Below are 20942 nucleotides of genomic sequence, written 5' to 3' on the forward strand. Positions count from 1 at the left end.
CTTGACATCCAGGATTCCCTGGACTTGTTGGCCCTACCCTTCACCTTTCTGAGAACATGTTGGTCCTGAACTCTCACTATTTCCTTTTTGAATGACTTCCACTGGTCTGATGTAGACTTTCCTACAAGTAGCTGCTCCCAGTCCACTTTGGCCAGATTCTGTTTTCTCATATTGAAATTGGCCTTCCCCCAACTCAGTACCTTTATTTCGGGTCCATCTTTGTCCTTTTCCATAACTACCTTAAATCTTACAGAGTTATGGTCACTATCTGCTCAATGATCCCCCACTGACACTTCTACCATTTGTCTGGCTTCATTCCCTAAGATTAGGTCCAGTACCATCCCCTTCTCTTGTAGGACTTTCTATGTGCTCAAAAGGCTCTCCTGGATGCACTTTTAAGAATTCCACCCCCTTTAAGCCTTTTGCACTAAGACTATCCCAGTTAATATTGGGTAAGTTAAAATCCCCTACTATTATTACCCTATTATTTTTATACCTCTCTGAGATTTGCCTACATATCTGCTCCTCTAACTCTCCCTGACTGTTTGGAGGTCTGTAGTACACTCCCAGCCAAGTGATTGCCCCCTTTTTGTTTTTAAGTTCTACCTATATGGCCTCATTTGAGGAACCTTCCAAGATATCATCCCTCTTTACTGCAGTAATTGACTTCTTGATCAATATTGCAATGCCACCTCTGCTTTTACACCTCCCCCGTCACACCTGAAGATTCTATACCCTGGAATATTGAGCTGCCAGTCCTGCCCTTCACTCAACCAGTCTCTGTGATAGCAATAATATCATATTCCCATGTGTTAATCAATGCCCTCAATTTATCTGCCTTACTGGTAAGACTCCTTGCGTTAAAATAGATTCAATCCAGGCTTGCATTTTTCACTTGTGCCTTAACAGGTCTATATTTGCTCTGCCTTCCAGACTGACTCAGTTTCTCGACTATATTTGGCTGTGCATCACCCCCTACTGTACCTCCACTCTGTAAACCATCTACCTGCCAGATTAATTTAAAACCCCCCCCCCACCCCCCAACAGCACTAGCAAACTTCCCTGCAAGGACGCTGGCCCCGTTGCAGTTCAGGTGCAATCTGTCCAACTTTTACAGGTCCCACCTTCGCCAGAAACAGACCCAGTGATCCAGGAAACTAAAGTTCTCCCTCCTGCACCATCTCTTCAGCCATGCATTCATCTACTCTATCCTCCTATTCCTATACTCACTAGCACGTGGCACCGGGAGTAATCCAGAGATTACAACCTTTGTGGGCCTGTTTTTTAATCTGCTACCTAGCTCCCTAAATTCTTGTTGCAGGACCTCATCCCTCTTTCTACCTATGTTGTTGGTACCAATGTGAACCACAACCTCTGACTGCTCACCCTCCCCTTTCAGAATGTCCTGCAGCCGCTCAGAGACATCCTTGACCCTAGCACCAGGGAGGCAAAATACCATCCTGGAGCCTCGTTTGCGGCCACAGAAACGCCTATCTGTGCCCTTTATGATAGAATCTCCTATCACTATAGCTCTCCCACTCTTTTTCCTCTGTGGACCTATAATTGACACCACTTGCTGAATATAGACAATGTGACGATTTGTATATATTCCATATACCATGAAGGGAAGCCTCTTCAGGCTACAAGTATTGTCACAGGTAAAGCCATTCATCTTCAGTTTAGCTGTTTTACAGCTTTCCTGGAGGCGATTACTTAAACGCATATTCTCAGACCAGGAATCAACAGTGTAGGTGTCCCATGGGCCATCAGCTCTGTATACCCCTTGTCTCAGAGGTTACCTCTTGCCCTGTCTAACCCTTGTCTCAGAGTTAATCTCCTGCCCTATCTAACCCGTGTCTCAGAGTTTATCTCCTGCCCTGTCTAACCTGTGTCTCAGGGTCTACCTCCTGCCCTGTCTAACCCATGTCTCAGAGTTTATCTCCTGCCCTGTATACCCCTTGTCTCAGAGTTAATCTCCTGCCCTGTCTAACCTGTGTCTCAGAGTTTATCTCCTGCCCTGTCTAACCTGTGTCTCAGAGTTTACCTCCTGCCCTGTCTAACCCATGTCTCAGAGTTTACCTCCTGCCCTGTATAATCCGTCAGTTTGCTGGAAGATGGAGTCGAGTACTTTTTACATTATAAGTGATGGTGTTCCACCAATTACATTAATGAGGAACTTTATAAACCAGGAAAGGTCTTAAGTTATTTCCCAATTTGTCTTCATCTTGATGGTCTCTGTGATTTCCATGTTCCTCATCCAACAACAGTCAAATAGCTGACTAACACTTGCTTTGATAAAGTTCCTAATGGATTAGGGCCCCTACGGAGGCTTAATGATGCCCAAGGAACCATACCCCTGCATGAGTCAATGGCAGGGAAAATACTGTACTGAAATTATGTAACTACAGTGTGGCTATGATGTGGGTGGATGTAAATCGCTGATAGTTGGCAGATAAGTCACTTAAAGAATTACTCAATGTGGATCTAACCTATTCCAGGAAACGTTATGTTAAAATGCTGGGCAAGCTGGGTACAAAGAATGATGTTCCACCCAAATGTCCAGCCTTTATTGATCTTCATATTACTGTGGTTGGCACCCATTTTCCTTGGTGAATTTCCTGGCATTAACCCAGAGGAACCTTTGTGTCTGATGATGGAGCACTGAGCCTTCGACTGTGTCCAGTAGCAGAAAGTGTAAACAGGACAGCTCTGACTGACTCAATAACTCTTTCTGGCAGTCCATCAATCTTCACATCTTTGGAAAGCAGCTAATGTGTGAGAAGTACTTAGCTGCAGGGCACCAACAGATGTCTTGGTGCAGCTCTCTGAAAAAAAAAAAAGAGTCCACAAGATTGGGACACCAGTTGTTAGGTGGGGGTTGGGGGGCAAGGAGGAGAGGGTTGCAATTGGGACGATGGGCAACCCAGATTATTTTAGTGGGCCCCGGAGGAACACTGTGTAGGCTCCAACCAATTCAGACATCATAGGACCCCGATTTCCATATTAAAAGGGGCTATTGCCTGAAAACACCTGGCGATAGACTCCCTTCAAAATGGAGCCTGCTGCATTGCTGGGTTTAATGGGTGGGAAGGCCACCAACCCAGTTGAGGCCATTACCAATCCGCTAATTCCAGGTAAAGGCAGTATGAATCAACCTCACAGATTCTTGCTGCCACTCTATTCTATGGATGCCCTCTGGTACCTTGCTCAAATTCTAATTCCCCATTTGTGAGACTGGATATTGAACAGGGGAAGGAAACTCAGTCGAACCTGAACCTGGCCTCATCTTTCAGCCACCTCTGTGCACTGTCCAGTATGGTGGGGTGGGGAGATCATTTGATTGTGAGCTGGAGTTGGAGCCCTTGCTGGTTTTCACCTCCCTGGCCCAGGGACAATGAGGCTAAGTGCAGTGTCTCTACCACTGCCCCCGATTGCAATCGCCTAAGTAAGTATAGACTAGGGACTGCGATTAATCTTAGCATCTCCTGGATTACACAATATCCCCACCAGCTAAGCCAGCATGGAGAGCCAGAATTCCCAACATACTCTTCTATTGCAGGCATCCTCTTCTATCTCTTTTCAAGTGATGCTGGCGTAATAAGACAAGATGTTTACTAACACCACACAATAATGGCAAAGTGCCTCACTCTTTTTGGAACCATAGGTTCGTCGTGAACTGAAGACATAAGAGGGGGGAAAAGGAGAACAAAAAAGAAGCCATGTTACCTAGGACGGTAAGATCAGCCGTTGCAGAGTTAGTGTCCAAGGTCGTGTTCACCACACATGTATAGGATCCCTGGTCTTCCTCAGATACGTCAAGAATAGTCAAGACATCGCCAGACGCCTGGTGCCTGAAATTGGGACCATGGTTTTGTTATTAACTTGACTGTTTTCTCCACAGAAGCTGCCTCAGCTGCTGACTGCTTCCAGCGGCTTCTGTTTTTGTTTCATATTTGAGGCATTTCGTTCAACTTAAATGCTAATTTTAAACATTGGGGGTGGGGGTGGGGCGTGGGGTGGTGAAGAGAGATTTGCAGGGCTCAAAAGGGTTGATGCAGGAAGGATGTTTCCCCTGGCTGGTGGGTCCACAACTAGGGAACAGTCTCAGAATAAGAGGCAAAACATTTAGGACTGAGATGAGGAGGAATTTCTTCACTCAGAGGGTGCTGAATCTTTGGAATTCTCTACCTCAGAGGGCTGTGGAGGCTCAGTCATACAGTATATTCAAGACAGAGATCGATAGATTTCTACATATTAAAGATATCAAGGGATATGGGGATAGTGCAGGAAAATGGCATTGAAGTAGATCAGCCATGATCTATTTGAATGGTGGAGCAGGTTTGAGGGGCCGAATGGCGTACTCCTGCTCCTATTTCCCATGCTTCCCCACAGTCCAATTTGTATTTTAGAATTAGAACATTACAGCGCAGTACAGGCCCTTCGGCCCTCGATGTTGCGCCGACCTGTGAAACCATCTGACCTACACTATTCCATTTTCATCCATATGTCTATCCAATGACCACTTAAATGCCCTTAAAGTTGGCGAATCTACTACTGTTGCAGGCAGGGCGTTAAAAAGGCCCTGCTAAAGATGAGCTGAAGCCTAACAATGATCTGAGAACTGGGGTCAGATCATTTAGTTACACTGGATTTCCCACTCCGAGATTGGTGAGCTACCTTAGGGAATGCGTTTCCCATTGGCAGCCTGCTGAATTCATTCCAAAGAATCCTGACCACAAAATGGCACAAGGTCCCCATGCCTACCTCTTGAGGGTGAAGCACCCCGATCCCCATCACTGGAGATGTAAATAACCCTCTTAGGACCTTTCTGCACAATTATCAGTGGGGGCTCCCTCAAAAATGAAGTCAGTCCCACAAGAGTATTTCAGCCGCTTGAACTCGCTCCAGCCCCCAACCTGCTCACTCCGCTCCACCTCCTCTACCTAGCCCCCACTCCTCAAACCCCCAATACACTCCCTCCACACCCCCAACCTCCCACTCCAATCCCTCCACACCCGCAACCTCCCCACTCCAATCCATCCACACCCCCAACCTCCCCACTCCACTCGCCTCACACCTCCAACCTCCCCACTCCACTCCCTCCACACCCCCAACCTCCCCACTCCCTCCACACCCGCAACCTCCCCACTCCACTCCCTCCACACCCCCAACCTCCCACTCCAATCCCTCCACACCCCCAACCTCCCACTCCAATCCCTCCACACCCGCAACCTCCCCACTCCACTCCCTCCACACCCGCAACCTCCCCACTCCACTCGCCTCACACCTCCAACCTCCCCACTCCACTCCCTCCACACCCCCAACCTCCCCACTCCCTCCACACCCGCAACCTCCCCACTCCACTCCCTCCACACCCCCAACCTCCCCACTCCACTCCCTCTACAGTCCCAACCTCACTCCATTCCACTCCCTCTACGTTCCCATCTCCTCCACTGCACTCCCTCTACCACTCGAACCTCACTCCATTCCCTCTGTACCCCAACCCCCACAGTCCACTCTACTCCTCCTACTTTCTCAATCCTCCCCAGTCCACTCCCTCTACATCCACAATCTCACTTCACTACCTCTATACCCAATCCCCTACCCCTTCCACTCCATTCCATTTTAGGAAAGTCATACTTGGAGTCACCTATTTGTTCCATCTCGATTTACCCCACCTCCTCTCCTACTCTTTCCAGCATGAGTGTTAGAAGTGTTAGCTGTCACCTACACCGGTGTTGATGAATACCCTAACACTATTGGAATTGTAGATATGACTAATTGCATTTCTGGTCAGGAAATGAAAAATTAGCAATATTACAAAGTATTTACAGCACAGAAACAGGCCATTCGGACAACAGCTTTGTGTCAGTATTTATGCTCTACTTGAACCTCCTCCCACCCCTCTCTGTCTCACCCCATCAACATAACTTTTTATTCCTTTCTCCCTCATGCGTTTATCTAGCTTCCCCTTAATTGTATCAATGTTAGTCGCCTCAACCAATCCTTGTGGTAGCAAGTTCCACATTCTAACCATTCTCTTGATAAAGAAGTCTCTCCTGAATTCCCGAATGGATTTATTAGTGACTATCTTATATTTATCACCCCTGGCTCTGGTCTCGCCCACAACTGGAAACATCTTCTCTACCTTTTCCCTATACATACCGTCGTTGGGCATTTGATCTGAATACTTATATTCGCATGGCATATGCATGTGAACTTTAACCTTTTTGTGCATTTGTTGGTAAAATAAAAAGCAGAGTGTGAGAGTGCTTTTTGATTGGTGCTCAGGAATTGCTTGATACAAATAGATTAGGGTCCATCGAGATCCCCTCTTGGTAGTTGCATGATACATCAATAATGGAGTCGTAAATCTTTATCAATTAGTCTACAACAGACCAGACATAAGGCAAGGAAAACCTCAGTGGTGGAGACCTCTGGCCATATCTCAAATTACTCATACTGCATGCCAAAATGTTGTTGAGTGCTTTGTTTCATTGGTTAGTGAATGGTGGGAGATGTTAAGTAAATATATGAAGGTGAAATACATTTTCATGTGCTGTGTGATTGTCAGGCATTTTCTACTACCAACACCTGTGGCTAGTCAACAATGGCCCATAACTTCTTAATAAATTGGGTACTGGTGGTGACCTGGGTCCATGTCAAACTGGGAAATGGCATCAAGAGCAGATCAGATGTGAAAACACAATAAAGGCCCCAGTTACATCCTTCGTTTTTTGCTACCAGGAATCTATAGTACCTGCTGTCATCAGGCAGCTCCTCATTATTTTTCAGCCATATAATTGTTGGAGAAAGTGTTGGGTCATGCTTCACCTTGCACTCAAACACAGCCGTGCCCGAACTCTGCACAGACTGATATCGCGGCTGCCTAAGGATGGTCGTCGGATCTGAAAATTAAACATGTTTGTGATATTCAACATGCTTTAAAAAAAAAAGTTTTCTTGGAAACACAATTTGATGCTGCAAAGGAGCTCACCTTTGACCTGGAGAAAAGCTTGGTTTTGAATGACGCCAATGGAATTAGTTGCGATACAGGTATAAGTACCACTATCGTTCTTCTGTGAGAAGGCAATTTCCAAAGTGCCGTTGTCATGAAAAACATAAGAGTCACCATGGAGGACACTGCCTTGGTCATCCTTGAACCTGAAGGTGAACAAATTCACAGTAACTCCACTGACAATGTGCATTTTTCCCCTCAATGTGAGCCTCTAACTCTCTACATCCCAAGTCTTCTTATTTCCCTCTGATCTAGCATCTTATTGGTGCTCCTTTGAGCTTTCCTCTCCTGTTTCTCCCAGCAGGTTAGAATCACTGAATTTTACCACACAGAAGGAGGCCATTCAGTCTCTTCATGCCTGTGCTGGCTCTTTTGAAAGAACTATCCAATTAGTCTCACTCCCCTGCTCTTTCCCCGTAGCCCTAGAAATAGTTTCCTTCTAGAGACTTAATTCCCTTTTTTGGATGTTATTATTGAAGCTGCTTCCACCACCCTTTCGGGCAGTGCATTCAGGATCATAGCAACTCCCTGAGTAAAAAAAACTTCTCCTCATCTCCCCTCAGTTCTTTTGCCAATTACCATGAATCTGCATCCTCTGGTTATCGACCCTCCTTCCAGTGCAAAAAGTTTCTTGCTATCTATTTCCATCAAACATAACATAATTTTGAACATAGCCTAAACAATTAGAGCATTTTCGGAGTGAAATTAAGGAATACTTCTAAATGCAAAGGGTGGTGGAAGTTTGGAACTCTCTTCCACAAACAGCAATTGATGCTAGCTCAATTGTTAATTTTAAATCCGAGATAGATTTTTGTTAACCAAAGGTATTAAGGGATATGGGGCAAAGGTGGGAATATGGAGTTAGGTTACAGATCAACCATGATCTCACTGAATGGCAAAACAGGCACAAGGAGCTAAATGACCTCCTCATGTTCTTATGTAACACTTCTATTAAACCTCTCCCAAACTTCTTGTGCTTGCTTTCAAAGCTCTCTAAAGCCTTACTCGGCCCTAACTCAGTGATCACCTCCTCCCTACGTCCTCACACAGTCTTCTTAACACGGGGCTGATCAATGATCCTCTGTTAGTTTGGTTACCACCAGTCTTGCCATTTGGAGTTCACTGACCATCTCCCTCCATCTTGTCATCTCCCTCGTTTTACAAAATCTCAAAACCTTTCCTATTGGCAGGGCCTGGATTCCTCTTAATCCACTTTTCCCATGCACGTTTTGGCCTCATAACATCAATCGCTAAGAGACATGTTCCTACACATGAAGAGCACTACAGTTCTGTAACTTCTTACTAAGCTCCAAATACACTAGCTGAGGCACCTCCTCTTCCTCCCTGCAGTCGCATTATGCTAAGATCAAAATTCATCAATACGTCTCTCAATCTGATTCATTCTTTCTAAGACAGTAGAAATGTGGAATTCCTTATTTCCATCACTGTTACCTTCAATCTTCAATCTACAGGCTTTTACAACCCGGTCTTTCTTCAAATAAGTACGTCCTCATTGACTTACCTCCCCAACTCTCCTAATCATCTTCAACCTGCCATTGTTGTTCTAGGTTTACAATAATTAAAAATGGAGCTGCCTCAATTTTCCCTTCACACCCTCACTCTTCCTTCCCCCCCTGCAATCCAAAGGGTTTTAGACTGATTCCTGGGATGAGGGGATTGTCCTATGAGGAGAGGTTGAGTAGACCAGGCCTACATTCGCTGGAATTTAGAACAATGAGAGGGGATCTCATTGAAACAAATACAATGCTTAAGGAGCTTGATAGGGTAGAAGCTGGGAGGATATTTACCTTGGCTGGGGAGTCTAGAACTAAGGGTCAGCCATTCCAGACTGAGATGAGGAGAAATTTCTTCACTCAGAGGGTTGTGAATCTTTGGAATACTCTAACCCAGAGGGTTGTGGATGAAGAGTCATTGAGTATATTCAAGCAAGAGTCCGATAGATTTTTGGATACTAAGGGAATTAAGAAATATGGGGGTAGTGAGGGAATGTAGAGTTGAGGTCTCTACATCTCCTTCCTCCTTAAAGATGCTCCTTAAAAACTACCTTCTTGATCAATCTACTGGCCACCTGCCCTAATATTGCCTTATGCGACTGTCAAATTTTGCTTTATAATGCTCCTGTGAAGTGCTTTTATTATATTAAAGCAACAACAATAAATACAAGTTGCTCTTGTTGCTGTAGTATATCAGCCATGATCATATTTGATGGTCAAGCAGGCTCGAAGGGCTGAATGGCCGACTGCAACTCCTATTTCTTATGTTCTTAAATGCAACAAATCTCACTCACTTTTAGATTTACTTCGCCTTTTCTCATTCTCCCTCCAACCATGCTGGTGTTCCGCACAATGACACTTGGCTCTTTACCAACACTTCTCAATAAAGAAACAAAGTCTGAACGATTGAAAATCCCCATCAGCTTCTTGTAAACTGAACAGATACTGCACATTCTGCGTTCCCTTTCACCCAAAACCAAACCCTGATGCAGAATTCTACTGACACCTATTTTAATGCACTGGAGCGTCTGTACAGACTCTTGGTGGTATCACTGTGTGCCATCTTCAGGCTCCTGATAGGATTACAACCACTAGAAAGATGAGGAGAGGCAATATAAACTAAATGGTACAATTTAAAAGGGGGTTGATGAAAAGGGAGACCTGGGTTGCATGCACACAAATCTCTGAAGCTGGCAGGACAGCTTCGGGGTGCTTTGCTTTATAAACACAAACGCAGAGTAAAAAAGCAACAAAGTTCTGGTAAACTCTGATAAATCACTGGTTCGGCCCCAGCTGGCGTAGTGACCAGTTCCGAGCACCACTCTTTCGGAAGGATGTCAAGGCCTTAGAAAGGGTGCAGGAGAGATTTACTACAGTGTATAAAAGATGATAGACTTCAGTTATGTAAGAGATTAGGGAAGCTGGGGTTGTTCTGCTAAAAACAGAAAATATTAATGGGAGATTTAACAAGGTATTCAAAATCATCAAGAGTTTTGATAGAATAAAGAAGGAGAAATTGTTTCCAGTGGCAGAAGGGTCAGTAACCAGAGGACACATATTAAGAGTAATTGGCAAATGAACCAGAGATGAGATAAGAATTTCTTTATGCAATCAGTTATGATGTGGAATGCACTGCCTGAAAGGATAATGGAAGCAAATTCAACATAACTTTCAAAAGGGAAAAAAGGTAATTTTTCTGGGCTATGGGGAAAGGTCAGGTGAATGGGACTGATTGGATAGCACTTTCAAAGAGCTGGTACAGACATGATGGGCCGAATGGCCTCCTTCTGTGTTGTATCATTCTATGATTTTAACACTGGCCGAAAAAGTGCTGCCAACTGAAAAATAACACATAAAAAGAAAACAGACAATTCATCAAATGGCAACTACACAGCTCTTTTTCTCACAGCTTTCAACTTTCTAACGACAGGTTTTGCTCAGCCTGCAGTTCCCCAGTTACTCTGCCGAAACACGCTTTCTTCATGGGTCAGCTTAGAAAGCGTCACCTGGTTATTTAACTGTAGATAGCATTGTTTCTAATCCCAAGGTGGCCCTACCCAGTCTTGCCACAACATGCACTTTCCAGCAGATGTCATTGGATTGCGATCAGGAGAGCGTAGCTTGATGACTCTTCTCTCCCTAGCCCAGGGACAATAAATCTAAATGCAACACCAAAAATGCAGCCTACAGAGATACCAGTTAGCTCAGAACAGAGGACTGAATTGGAGTCCTTCTGGTTTTCATGGTGTTACAGCACACTGGCCACTGCATTAACTTCTTTGACTTTCAGATCGATACAGACCGACAACTATTTTCAAAGAGCGAAGCATTTCATTTGGATTTCATATGTGACCCCCTTGTTCAAGAAAGGATGTAAGGACAGTCCTCGTAACTAGAGGCTGGTCAGTTTAACATCAGTGGTGAGTAAGGTTTTAGAAACAATAATCAGGAAAAAAAATTAACAGGCATTTGGAGAGGTTTGAGTTAATTAAGGCCAGCCAACACTGATTTGACTAATCTAACTGAATGCTTTGATGAAGTAACAGAGAAGGTTGATGAAGGGAAAGCAATGGATGTTGTCTATATGAATTTTAAGGAAGTGTTTGATAAAGTACCACATAAAAGGCTGGTTAACAAAATTGAGGCTCGTGGAACAGGAGGGTCAGTGTCCAATTGAATAAAAAACTGGCATATGGACAAAAATAGCGAGTTGTGGTAAATGGTTGAATTTCAGACTGGAGGATGGTAGACTTTCAGACTGGAGGATGGTAGACAGTGGTGTTCCCCAAAGGTCAGTGCTTGGATCACTGTTTTTTATGATACATATAAATGACTTAGATCTTGGAATACAGAGTAAAATTTCAAAATTTGCTGACGATACCGAACTTGGAGGTGTGACAAGACAGTGAGGATGACATCAATCGACTGCAACAAGACATAGATAGGCAGACAAGTGGCAGATGGAATTTCATACAGAGAAGTGTGAGGTGATGCATTTTGGCAGAAGCAATAGGAAGGGGCTATATGCACTCAATGGTACAGTTCTAAAGAATGTGCAGGGACAGTAGGACCTGGGGACTTACGTGCACAGATCTTCCATTGAGCAAGACTCTAAGAAAAGGATAAACCATCTGTGGCTAACTAAGGAAGTTAAGGAGGATAACAATTTAAAGACAAGGTGTACAATTCTGCAAAGATTAGTGGTAGGCCAGAAGATTGGGAAAATTTTTAGAAACCAGCAAAGGATGATTAAAAAAAGGTTGAAATTAGAATATGAGAGTAAGAATTATAAAAACAGATAGAAAGAGCTTCTACAAGTATATAAAAAGGAAGAGAGTAGCTAAAGTAAACGTTGGCCTCTCAGAGAATGAGACTGGGAATTGATAATGGGAAACATGGAAACAGCAGAGAGTTTGAACATGTATTTTGTATCAGTCTTCATGGTAGAAGTGACTAAAAGCATCCCAAGAATAGCAGAAAATCAGAGGGGAAAACGGAGGGGGGGAACTTGAAACAATCACTATGACTAGAGAAAAAGTACCAGGAAAACTAATGGGACTAAAGGCTGACAAGTGCCCTGGACCTGATGGCCTGCATTCTAGGGTCTTAAAGGAACTGGCTGCAGAGATATTGGATGCATTGGTTATAATCTTCCAAAATTCCCTAGATTCTGGAAAGGTCCCAGTGGATTGAAAGACCACAAACGTAATGTCGCTATTCAAGAAAGGAGGGAGACAGAAAGTAGGAAACTATTGGCCAGTTAGCCTAACTGGGAAAATGCTGGAATCCATTATTAGGACAGTAGTAGCAGGACATTTAGAAAACCATAATAAAATCAAGCAGAATCAACATGGTTTTATGACAGGGAAATCATGGTTGACAAATTTATTAGAGTTCATGTAACAAGCAGGGTGGATGAAGGGGAGCCAGTAGATGTAGTATATTTAGATTTCAAAAGATAATTGATAAGGTGCCACATAAAAGGTTATTGCACAAGTTAAGAGTTCATGGTAATGGGGTAATTATGTTAGCATAGATTGGCTAACTAACAGGAAAAGAGTCGGGATATCACCATCCCTGGGTATGTCCTGTTTCACCGGCAGGACAGATCCAGCAGAGGTGGCAGCAAAGTGCTATACAGACGGGAGGGAGTTGCCCTGGGAGTCCTCAACATCGACTCCGGACCCCATGAAGTCTCATGGCATCAGGTCAAACATGGGCAAGGAAACCTCCTGCTGATTACCACTTACCGCCCTCCCTCAGCTGATGAATCAGTGTTTCTCCATGTTGAACAGCACTTGGAGGAAGCACTGAGGGTGGCAAGGGTGCAGAATGTACACTGGGTGGGAGACTTCAATGTCTATCACCAAGAGTGGCTCGGTAGCACCACTACTGACTGAGCTGCTAGACTGGGTATGCAGCAGGTGGTGAGGGAACCAACAAGAGGGAAAAACATACTTGACCTCATCCTCACCAATCTGCCTCCCGCAGATGCTTCTGTCCATTACAGTATTGGTAGGAATGACCACCGCACAGTCCTTGTGGAGTCGAAGACCCGCCTTCACATTGAGGATATTGTCCATCGTGTTGTGTGGCACTACCACCGTGCTAAATGGAATAGATTTTGAACAGATCTAGCAATGCAAAACTGGGCATCCATGAGGTGCTGTGGGCCATTAGCAGCAGCAGCAGAATTGTACTCAACCACAATCCATAAGCTCATGGCACGGCATATCCCCCACTATACCATTACCATCAAGCCAGGAGACCAACCCTGGTTTAATGAAGAGTGCAGGAGGGCATGTCAGGAGCAGCACCAGGCATACCTCAAAATGAGGTGTCAACCTGGTGAAGCTACAACACAGGACTACTTGTGTGCCAAACTGCGTAAGCAGCATGCGATAGACAGAGCTAAGCGATCCCATAACCGACGGATCAGATCTAAGCTCTGCAGTCCTGCCACATCCAGCCGAGAATGGTGGTGGACAATTAAACAACTAACTGGAGGAGGTGGCTCCACAAATGTCCCCATCCTCAATGATGGGGAGCCCAGCACATCAGTGCAAAAGATGAGGTTGAAGCATTTGCAACAATCTGCAGCTAGAAGCGACGAGTTGATGATCCATCTTGGCCTCCTCCTGAAGTCCCCAGCATCACAGATGCCAGACTTCAGCCAATTCGATTCATTCCGCGTGATATCAAGAAACGACTGAAGGTACTGGATACTGCAATGGCTATGGGCCCTGACAAAATTCCGGCAATAGTACCGAAGACCTGTGCTCCAGAACTTGCTGTGCCCCTAGCCAAACTGTTCCAGTACAGCTACAACACTGGCATCTACTCGGCAATGAGGAAAATTGCCCAGGTATGTCCTGTACACAAAAAGCAGGACAAGTCCAACCCGGCCAATTACCGCCCCATCAGCCTACTCTCAATCATCAGTAAAGTGATGGAAGGTGTCATCAACAGTGCCATCAAGTGGCACTTGCTGAGCAATAAACTGCTCAGTGAAGCTCAGTTTGGGTTCCGCCAGGACCACTCAGTTCCTGACCTCATTACAGCCTTTGTTTAAACATGGACAAAAGAGCTGAACTCAAGAGGTGAGGTCAGAATGACTGCCCTTAACATCAAGGCAGCATTTGACTGAGTATGGCATCCAAGAGCCCTAGCAAAACTGAAGTCAATGGGAATCAGGGGGGAAACTCTTCACTGGTTGGAGTCATACATAGAGCAAAGGTAGATGGTTGTGGTTGTTGGATGTCAATCATCTGAGCGACAGGAGTTTCTCAGGGTAGTGTCCTAGGCCCAACCATCTTCAGCTGCTTCATCAATGACCTCCCTTCAATCATAAGGTCAGAAATTGGGATGTTCACTGATGATTGCACAATGTTCAGCACCATTTGTGACTCCTCAGATACTGAAGCAGTCCGTGTAGAAATGCAGCAAGACCTGGACAATATCCAGGCTTGGGCTGATAAGTGGCAAGTAACATTCGCGCCACACAAGTGCCAGGCAATGACCATCTCCAACAAGAGAGAATCTAACCATTTCCCCTTCACATTCAATGACATTACCATCGCTGAATCTCCCACTATCAACATCCTAGGGGCTACCATTGACCAGAAACTGAACTGGAGTAGCCATATAAATACCGTGGCTACAAGAGCAGGTCAGAGGCTAGGAATCCTGCGGCGAGTAACTCACCTCCTGACTCCCCAATGCCTGTCCGTCATCTACAAGGCACAAGTCAGGAGTGTGATGGAATACTCTCCATTTGCCTGGATGGGTGCAGCTTCAGCAACACTCAAGAAGCTCGACATCATCCAGGACAAAGCAGCCCACTTGATTGGCACACCATCTACAAACATTCACTCCCTCCACCACCGACGCACAGTGGCAGCAGTGTGCACCATCTACAAGATGCAGCAACGCATCAAGGCTACTCAGGCAGCACCTTCCAAACCTGCAACTTCTACCACCTAGAAGGACAAGGGCAGCAGATGCATGGGAACACCACCACCTGCCAGTTCCCCTCCAAGTCACACACCATCCTGACTTGGAACTAGATCGCTGTTCCTTCATTGTTGCTGGTTCAAAATCCTGGAACTCCCTTCCTAACAGCATTGTGGGTGTACCTACCTCACGTGGACAGCAGCAGTTCAAGAGGGCAGCTCACCATCACCTTCTCTGGGGCAATTAGGGATGGGCAATAAATGCCCGCCTAGTCAGCAACACCTACATCCCATGAATGAATGAACAAAAAAAAATATGGGCCATTTTCAGGTTAGCAAACTGTAACTGGTGGAGGCCCATAGAGATCAGTGCTGGGGCTTCAATTATTTATGATCTATATTAATGATATGAAGGGACAGAGTACCAACTTTGCTTATGATACAATGATAGGTGGGAAAGCAAATTGTGAGGAGGATACAAAGAGTCTGCAAAGGGATATAGATAGGTTACGTGAATGAATAAAAATTTGGCAGATGCAGTATTAATGTGGAAAAATGTGAGGTTACCCATTTTGGTCAGAAGAATAGAAAAACAGAATATTATTTAAATAGAGAGACTACAGATTGTTGTGGTACAGAGCAATCTGGGAGACCTCCTACATGAATCACAAAAAAGTTAGCTTGCAAGTACAGCAAGTAATTGGGAAGGCAAATGGAATGTTAGCCTTTATTGCAAGGGAGATGGATTATAAACGTGGGCAAGTCTTGCTATAACTGTACAGGGTCTTGGTGAGACCATACCGAGAATACTGCGTACAGTTTTTGTCTCCTTATTTAAGGAGGGATATACTTACATTGAAGGAAGTTCAGAGATGGTTCACTGGCTAATTCCTGGGATGAAGGGGTTGTCTAATGAGGAAAGGTTGAGCCTATATTCATTGGAGTTTAGAAGAATGAGAGGTGATCTTATTGAAACATGTAAGATTTTGAGAGGGCTTGACAGGGTCGATGATGAGAGCTGTTTCCCTCATGGGGGATTCTAGAACTAGGGGGTGCAGTTTAAAAATAAGGGGTCTTCCATTTAAGACAGAGATGAGGAGGAATTTCTTCTCTCAGTGGGTCGTTAATCTTTGGAATTCTCTTCCCCAGTGAGTGGAGGAGGCTGGGTCATTGAATATATTCAAGGCTGAGTTAGACAGATTTTTGATCTACAGGGGAGTCAAGGGTTATGGTGTGCAGGCAGGAAAGTGGAATTAAGGCTGGGATCAGATCAGCCATGATCCTATTGAATCACAGAGCAGGCTTGAATGGCCGAATGGACTACTCCTGCTCCCATTTCTTAGGTTCTTAAGGTGGCAGGACATATTGAGAGAGAAGTTAGCAAAGCATGTGGGATCTTTTGCTTCATAAATAGAGGTATTGAGTACAAAAGCAGGGAAGTTATTCTGAACCTTCATAAAGGTCTGGTCAGGCCATAACTATAGTGTTGTGTCTGGTTCCTGTCACCATACTTTAGGCAAGGATGAGAGGGTCCTTGAGAGGGTACAGAGGAGATTTACCAGAATGGTTCCAGGGATGAGGGAATTTAGCTGCAAAGTAAAGTTGGAGAAGCTGGGGTTGTTCTACATGGAGCAAAGGAGGTTGAAGGAAGATAGAGATGTACAAGAACATGACAGGTTTAGACGAAGATAGACGAAGAAAAACTGTTCCCATTAGCTGATGGTACAAGGACTAGGTGACACAGATTGAAGATATTGGGCAAGAGATACAGGGGGGACGTGAGCGAGAACTTTTTTATACAGTGACAGGTAATAACTGGAACTCTCTGTCTATGAAGGTGGTGGAAGTGGAGATAATCAATGCTTTCAAAAGGAAATTGGATGGGCACTTGAGGGAAATAAACTCGCAGGGCTATGGAGACAGAGTACGGGAATGGAACTGACTGGAGCTGGCATGGAAATGATGGGCTGAATGAGCTCTTCTGTGCCGTTATGACTATGACTCTATGAGATGATGTGTGTGTCACTGTGTGTGATGAGGCGTGTGAGAGCGTGCGTTACTGTGTATGATGAGAGTGTGTGTTACTGTATGTGGTAAGATGTGTGACAATGAGCTGAATTTTATAAGCCTGCCGCCGAAATTGGCAGCAGGCGAGAACAATGGCAGTTTGTCTGTGCAGGCCCCACGTCACAGAGCTGCCACAATCCTAAGTGCGGCAGCTCATTTAAACAGCCGGGGCAGGCTGCCCCCTACCCCCCCACTGCCCCCATCATATGTAGGGAGCGGGCTGTCCGTTCCCGGCAATGGCGTCATCTCCCTGTGCGAAGGCGCTGACTGCATTTTTAAAGAGCTTTGAGCCCTACCGTTAAATTTCAATATTTAAAGCACAAGGACAGAAAAATAAAGACATATCTTCTGCCTCGCTCCCATTCCCCAATAACAATTACATTAATTAGTTGCCCTCTCTTCCCCCAAAACACTTACCTAGACCACCTGAACTTTCCCCCGCCAAAGTGCATAAACATAAAGTGTTACTGTGTGCGGTGAGGTGTGTGTTACTGTGTGTGGTGAGGTGTGTGTTACTGTGTGTGGAGGTGTGGGAGACATTGTGTTGTTACTCTGTGTGATGAGGTGTGTGCTATCACAATACTGAATATCTGATCATATTCTTCAAGCAGGTAAAGGGATTAGTAACTTGTACTGAGACAGACTGAATCTTCTGTGTATCAGCATCTTTTACAGAGCCACATTAATCACAAAACTACACAGAGCATGCAGATGTTGGATCTTGTTTTCGCTTTATCTGGATTCTTTTTAACTAGTTTTGTTTGACTATGTATTTATGCAAAGCATGGAGATTAACTGTGCAGAAGCTGAACAGGATTCAGTGGTCCCAGAACATTTCCTAAAGCAGCATTACTGTTATACCATAGATTATACATGTAGAGCAATGCAATAAATCACTGATGGTCTCCTTACCATTGAACATGAGGTATTGGTGATCCAAAATATGCACAGTCCAGCAATGCAGGCTTGTTGGCAATTACCTGATAAAGCTGATCAGGTGGTGTAAGCATTCTAGGCGTCTCAGCTAAAACATGCCACAAGAGACAGAACATTAACAACTGAAATCCTTTGAACAGTTTTTCATTTTAAATTAAGGCTTCTAAAATCCCTCAGGCCTAAGAACCTGCAAGAAGATCCAGTGATAAAACAGACTCAGGTTGATGAAAATTGATTTTGTTGCAATAGCTCCATTTCCCCCCATGCCGCTCAGATGAGGTTGACTGTTGATGTCAGACTCCTCGCTGCATTAGGTGTCCTTTGACATCCTACTCACAAGACGGGAAGATCAACTGGCCCAGCATAGTTCATTCAGCCATGATAATGTACAGTCCTCCGAGAAGGTCATCTCACTGACTCGGGAACAAATTTAATGGCTTTACTTCCCTACTCAGGAGATTAAAAGTGGTGAACACTGTCTAATGAATTTCCTCTTTAACAACTGACCCTAAATTGACCTTTCACCAGTTCCATCCAAAGCTGCTCGGCTCTACTTTTCTTGTTTACCTCCAAAGAGTGTTCTGAATTTTTCTTGACCGTACCATTACACACCCTGCCTCATTCTGAAAACTACCATCTCCTAATTCAGTGGCCTTTGCCGTCTCAAGTCTCTGTGTCAAAACTGGCATAGCTTACAGATCCTGATGGGGAATGAGACAAGCGTGACATGTTGTGAGGGACAGAGTCATAAAGGAGGGTCACACAACTTGCAAAAGAAAAGGGATGAGTGGGAGAAGCCAAAGTTCAAACTCGCTCTCCAATGAGGTGCTAAGAAGCTTCCGTAGAAGATTCAGGCAAAAGCTGCAATTTGGATGAAGATTCCCGTTGCAGTAGGGGGGTAATATTCAGAGGTTGAGATAGACACATTGCAGAAGCACCGAAGCATTACTCTGCATCCTACATTGTCACACCTGACTTGAGACCAGCTGATGTTCACACTAGGCACTTGAAAAGGAATGGTCCATTTTGCACCACTACTATTGTTCATCTGAAAACATCTAATGACCCAAAAGAAAACAACTGCAAAACACAATGTGCCAAAACTTAGTGTGGCGCGTAAGTAGGCCATTAAAAGAATTCCAATTCTCCGAAATGGATTTTACCTCAGCTTTGACTAAGAGCAGGTGATGAAGAACTGAAAAGCACCTGTGGAGGGTAGAGGCCTGAGGCCTATTGTGCATCCATTGGGACCAGGGATGAACAAAACAGACGGTCAGAGCCTTCGCACAGGGCTCACATAGGCCACAGCTGCATTCAAATGGAAAGAAAGCCTCAGAATCCTACTGTAGTGCCATGTGTTCAAGTCCAGATGGGCAGTGATTTTAACAAATGATATTTTTCTCCTTGATGTAAAGCATTTTCTTGGCCTCCAACTGCTAATTCTTGAAAGGGGTCCAGGTGTCCCACGGGAATTTGGTCTGTTAACAGCACTTTAAGTTAGCAGGCCTTGCAGGGCCACCTGACACCTGACATTCCAGTCCCTCACCACTATTGGCTGCATGCTAAGAGTATAATATGGTATGACGAGAGATCTGGTCAAGAAGCAGCATTGGTGACACAGGATGTCAAAAAGAGGATAAGCGTGAGCTAATAAAAAGTGAACAGAAAAACTCACCGAGTACATTGACAAATGCGTTTGCCAGCAAGTATCCATGCTCATTTGAGGCGTTGCACTGGTAAACAGCACTGGAAGACGCCTGTACTTTAGTGAAGCGGATGGTGTCATCCATTTGTTCCCTGCTGATGTCGCTGGGGGCACCTGTCAATCAAAAAGAAGTCAGTGTTTCCTACCAGAGATTTCAGAACCCAACTGTATTCGGAGAACAGAAAAGTCACTTCAAACTGCACAGTGTTTCCTTGCCAAACCATTTTGCAGACACCAGTGCATCAAGAGCCAAACTCTAATCGTCCCTGTACTCACTTTCAATGGGAAAACCATTGACCAGCCATTGAATAGCGGGCTTGGGATTGCCATTAGCTCTGCAGATAAGTGTTCCGTCTTCCCCAGGGGCCAGGACCAGGTTCTTGGGCTCACTGATCCAGTACGGTGCAGCTGCATAAACCAAAAAACAAAGTCAGAGTTTCGCTCTCCGGGCCAACCTCCAACCCGCCTGTAATGACTCAGCATGGCCAACTGCTAAATATCCTCCAGGATCTAACCCAGATCTCCATGATCTAACTGAATTGCAGGGCAGACTCAAGGGGTTGAATGGCCTATTCATATATTCCTGTGTTTCTTTTCTCCTATTTATTTATTTAGAGATACAGCACTGAAACAGGCCCTTCGGCCCACCGAGTCTGTGCCGACCAACAACCACCCATTTATACTAACCCTACAGTAATCCCATATTCCCTACCACCTACCTACACTAGGGGCAATTTTTATAAAAGCCAATTTACCTATCACCTGCAAGTCTTTGGCTGTGGGAGGAAACCGGAGCAGCCAGCGAAAACCCACTCAGTCACAGGGAGAACTTGCAAACTCTGCACAGGCAGTACCCAGAATTGAACCCAGGTCCTTGGAGCTGTGAGGCTGCAGTGCTAACCACTGCGCCACTTATGGCAGGGGGAAGATGGTACAATGGATCCATGTGGAAGATTGTGGTGAGCAGTCTCACTGAATGCACAAAAGGGTCCCAACACTCCCAGTGGGTGAACCAGAGTAACCATGATGGAGCCTTATCTCCAACCAGAGCTTCTTTTGAGTAGGAGCTTGGAGTTAATGGATTTACCCTCAAGTTAAAAACATCACTTCTGCTCAATCTTTGCTGAACTTAAATAGCAGTTAAGCAATTTCCATATCTAGCTTTAACAAGCACGATCGTAATGAGGTATCGCTCAATTAATTGGGAAGGCCTTATGCTTTACACCTGCGCAGATTCTAGTTGTAACACT

The 20942-nt window shown here is 44.9% G+C and overlaps 1 protein-coding gene across 10 annotated transcripts in view; it reads right to left on the minus strand.

Moving 5' to 3' along the window:
- The window catches only part of nrcama (neuronal cell adhesion molecule a), a 475148-nt gene that overhangs the window by 85955 nt on the left and 368251 nt on the right, over nucleotides 1-20942 (minus strand). For all 10 annotated transcript variants that reach the window (XM_068050995.1, XM_068050994.1, XM_068050993.1 and 7 more), the window contains 6 exons: nucleotides 19969-20100; nucleotides 19663-19806; nucleotides 17964-18075; nucleotides 6998-7164; nucleotides 6761-6908; nucleotides 3727-3851 (listed from right to left, as the gene is read on the minus strand). In XM_068050995.1, coding sequence (XP_067907096.1) covers nucleotides 3727-3851; nucleotides 6761-6908; nucleotides 6998-7164; nucleotides 17964-18075; nucleotides 19663-19806; nucleotides 19969-20100 — 828 coding nt within the window. The remainder of the gene's footprint in view (nucleotides 1-3726; nucleotides 3852-6760; nucleotides 6909-6997; nucleotides 7165-17963; nucleotides 18076-19662; nucleotides 19807-19968; nucleotides 20101-20942) is intronic.

The sequence above is a fragment of the Heterodontus francisci genome, chromosome 18 (assembly GCF_036365525.1).
Source record: "Heterodontus francisci isolate sHetFra1 chromosome 18, sHetFra1.hap1, whole genome shotgun sequence".
NCBI lineage: Eukaryota > Metazoa > Chordata > Chondrichthyes > Heterodontiformes > Heterodontidae > Heterodontus > Heterodontus francisci.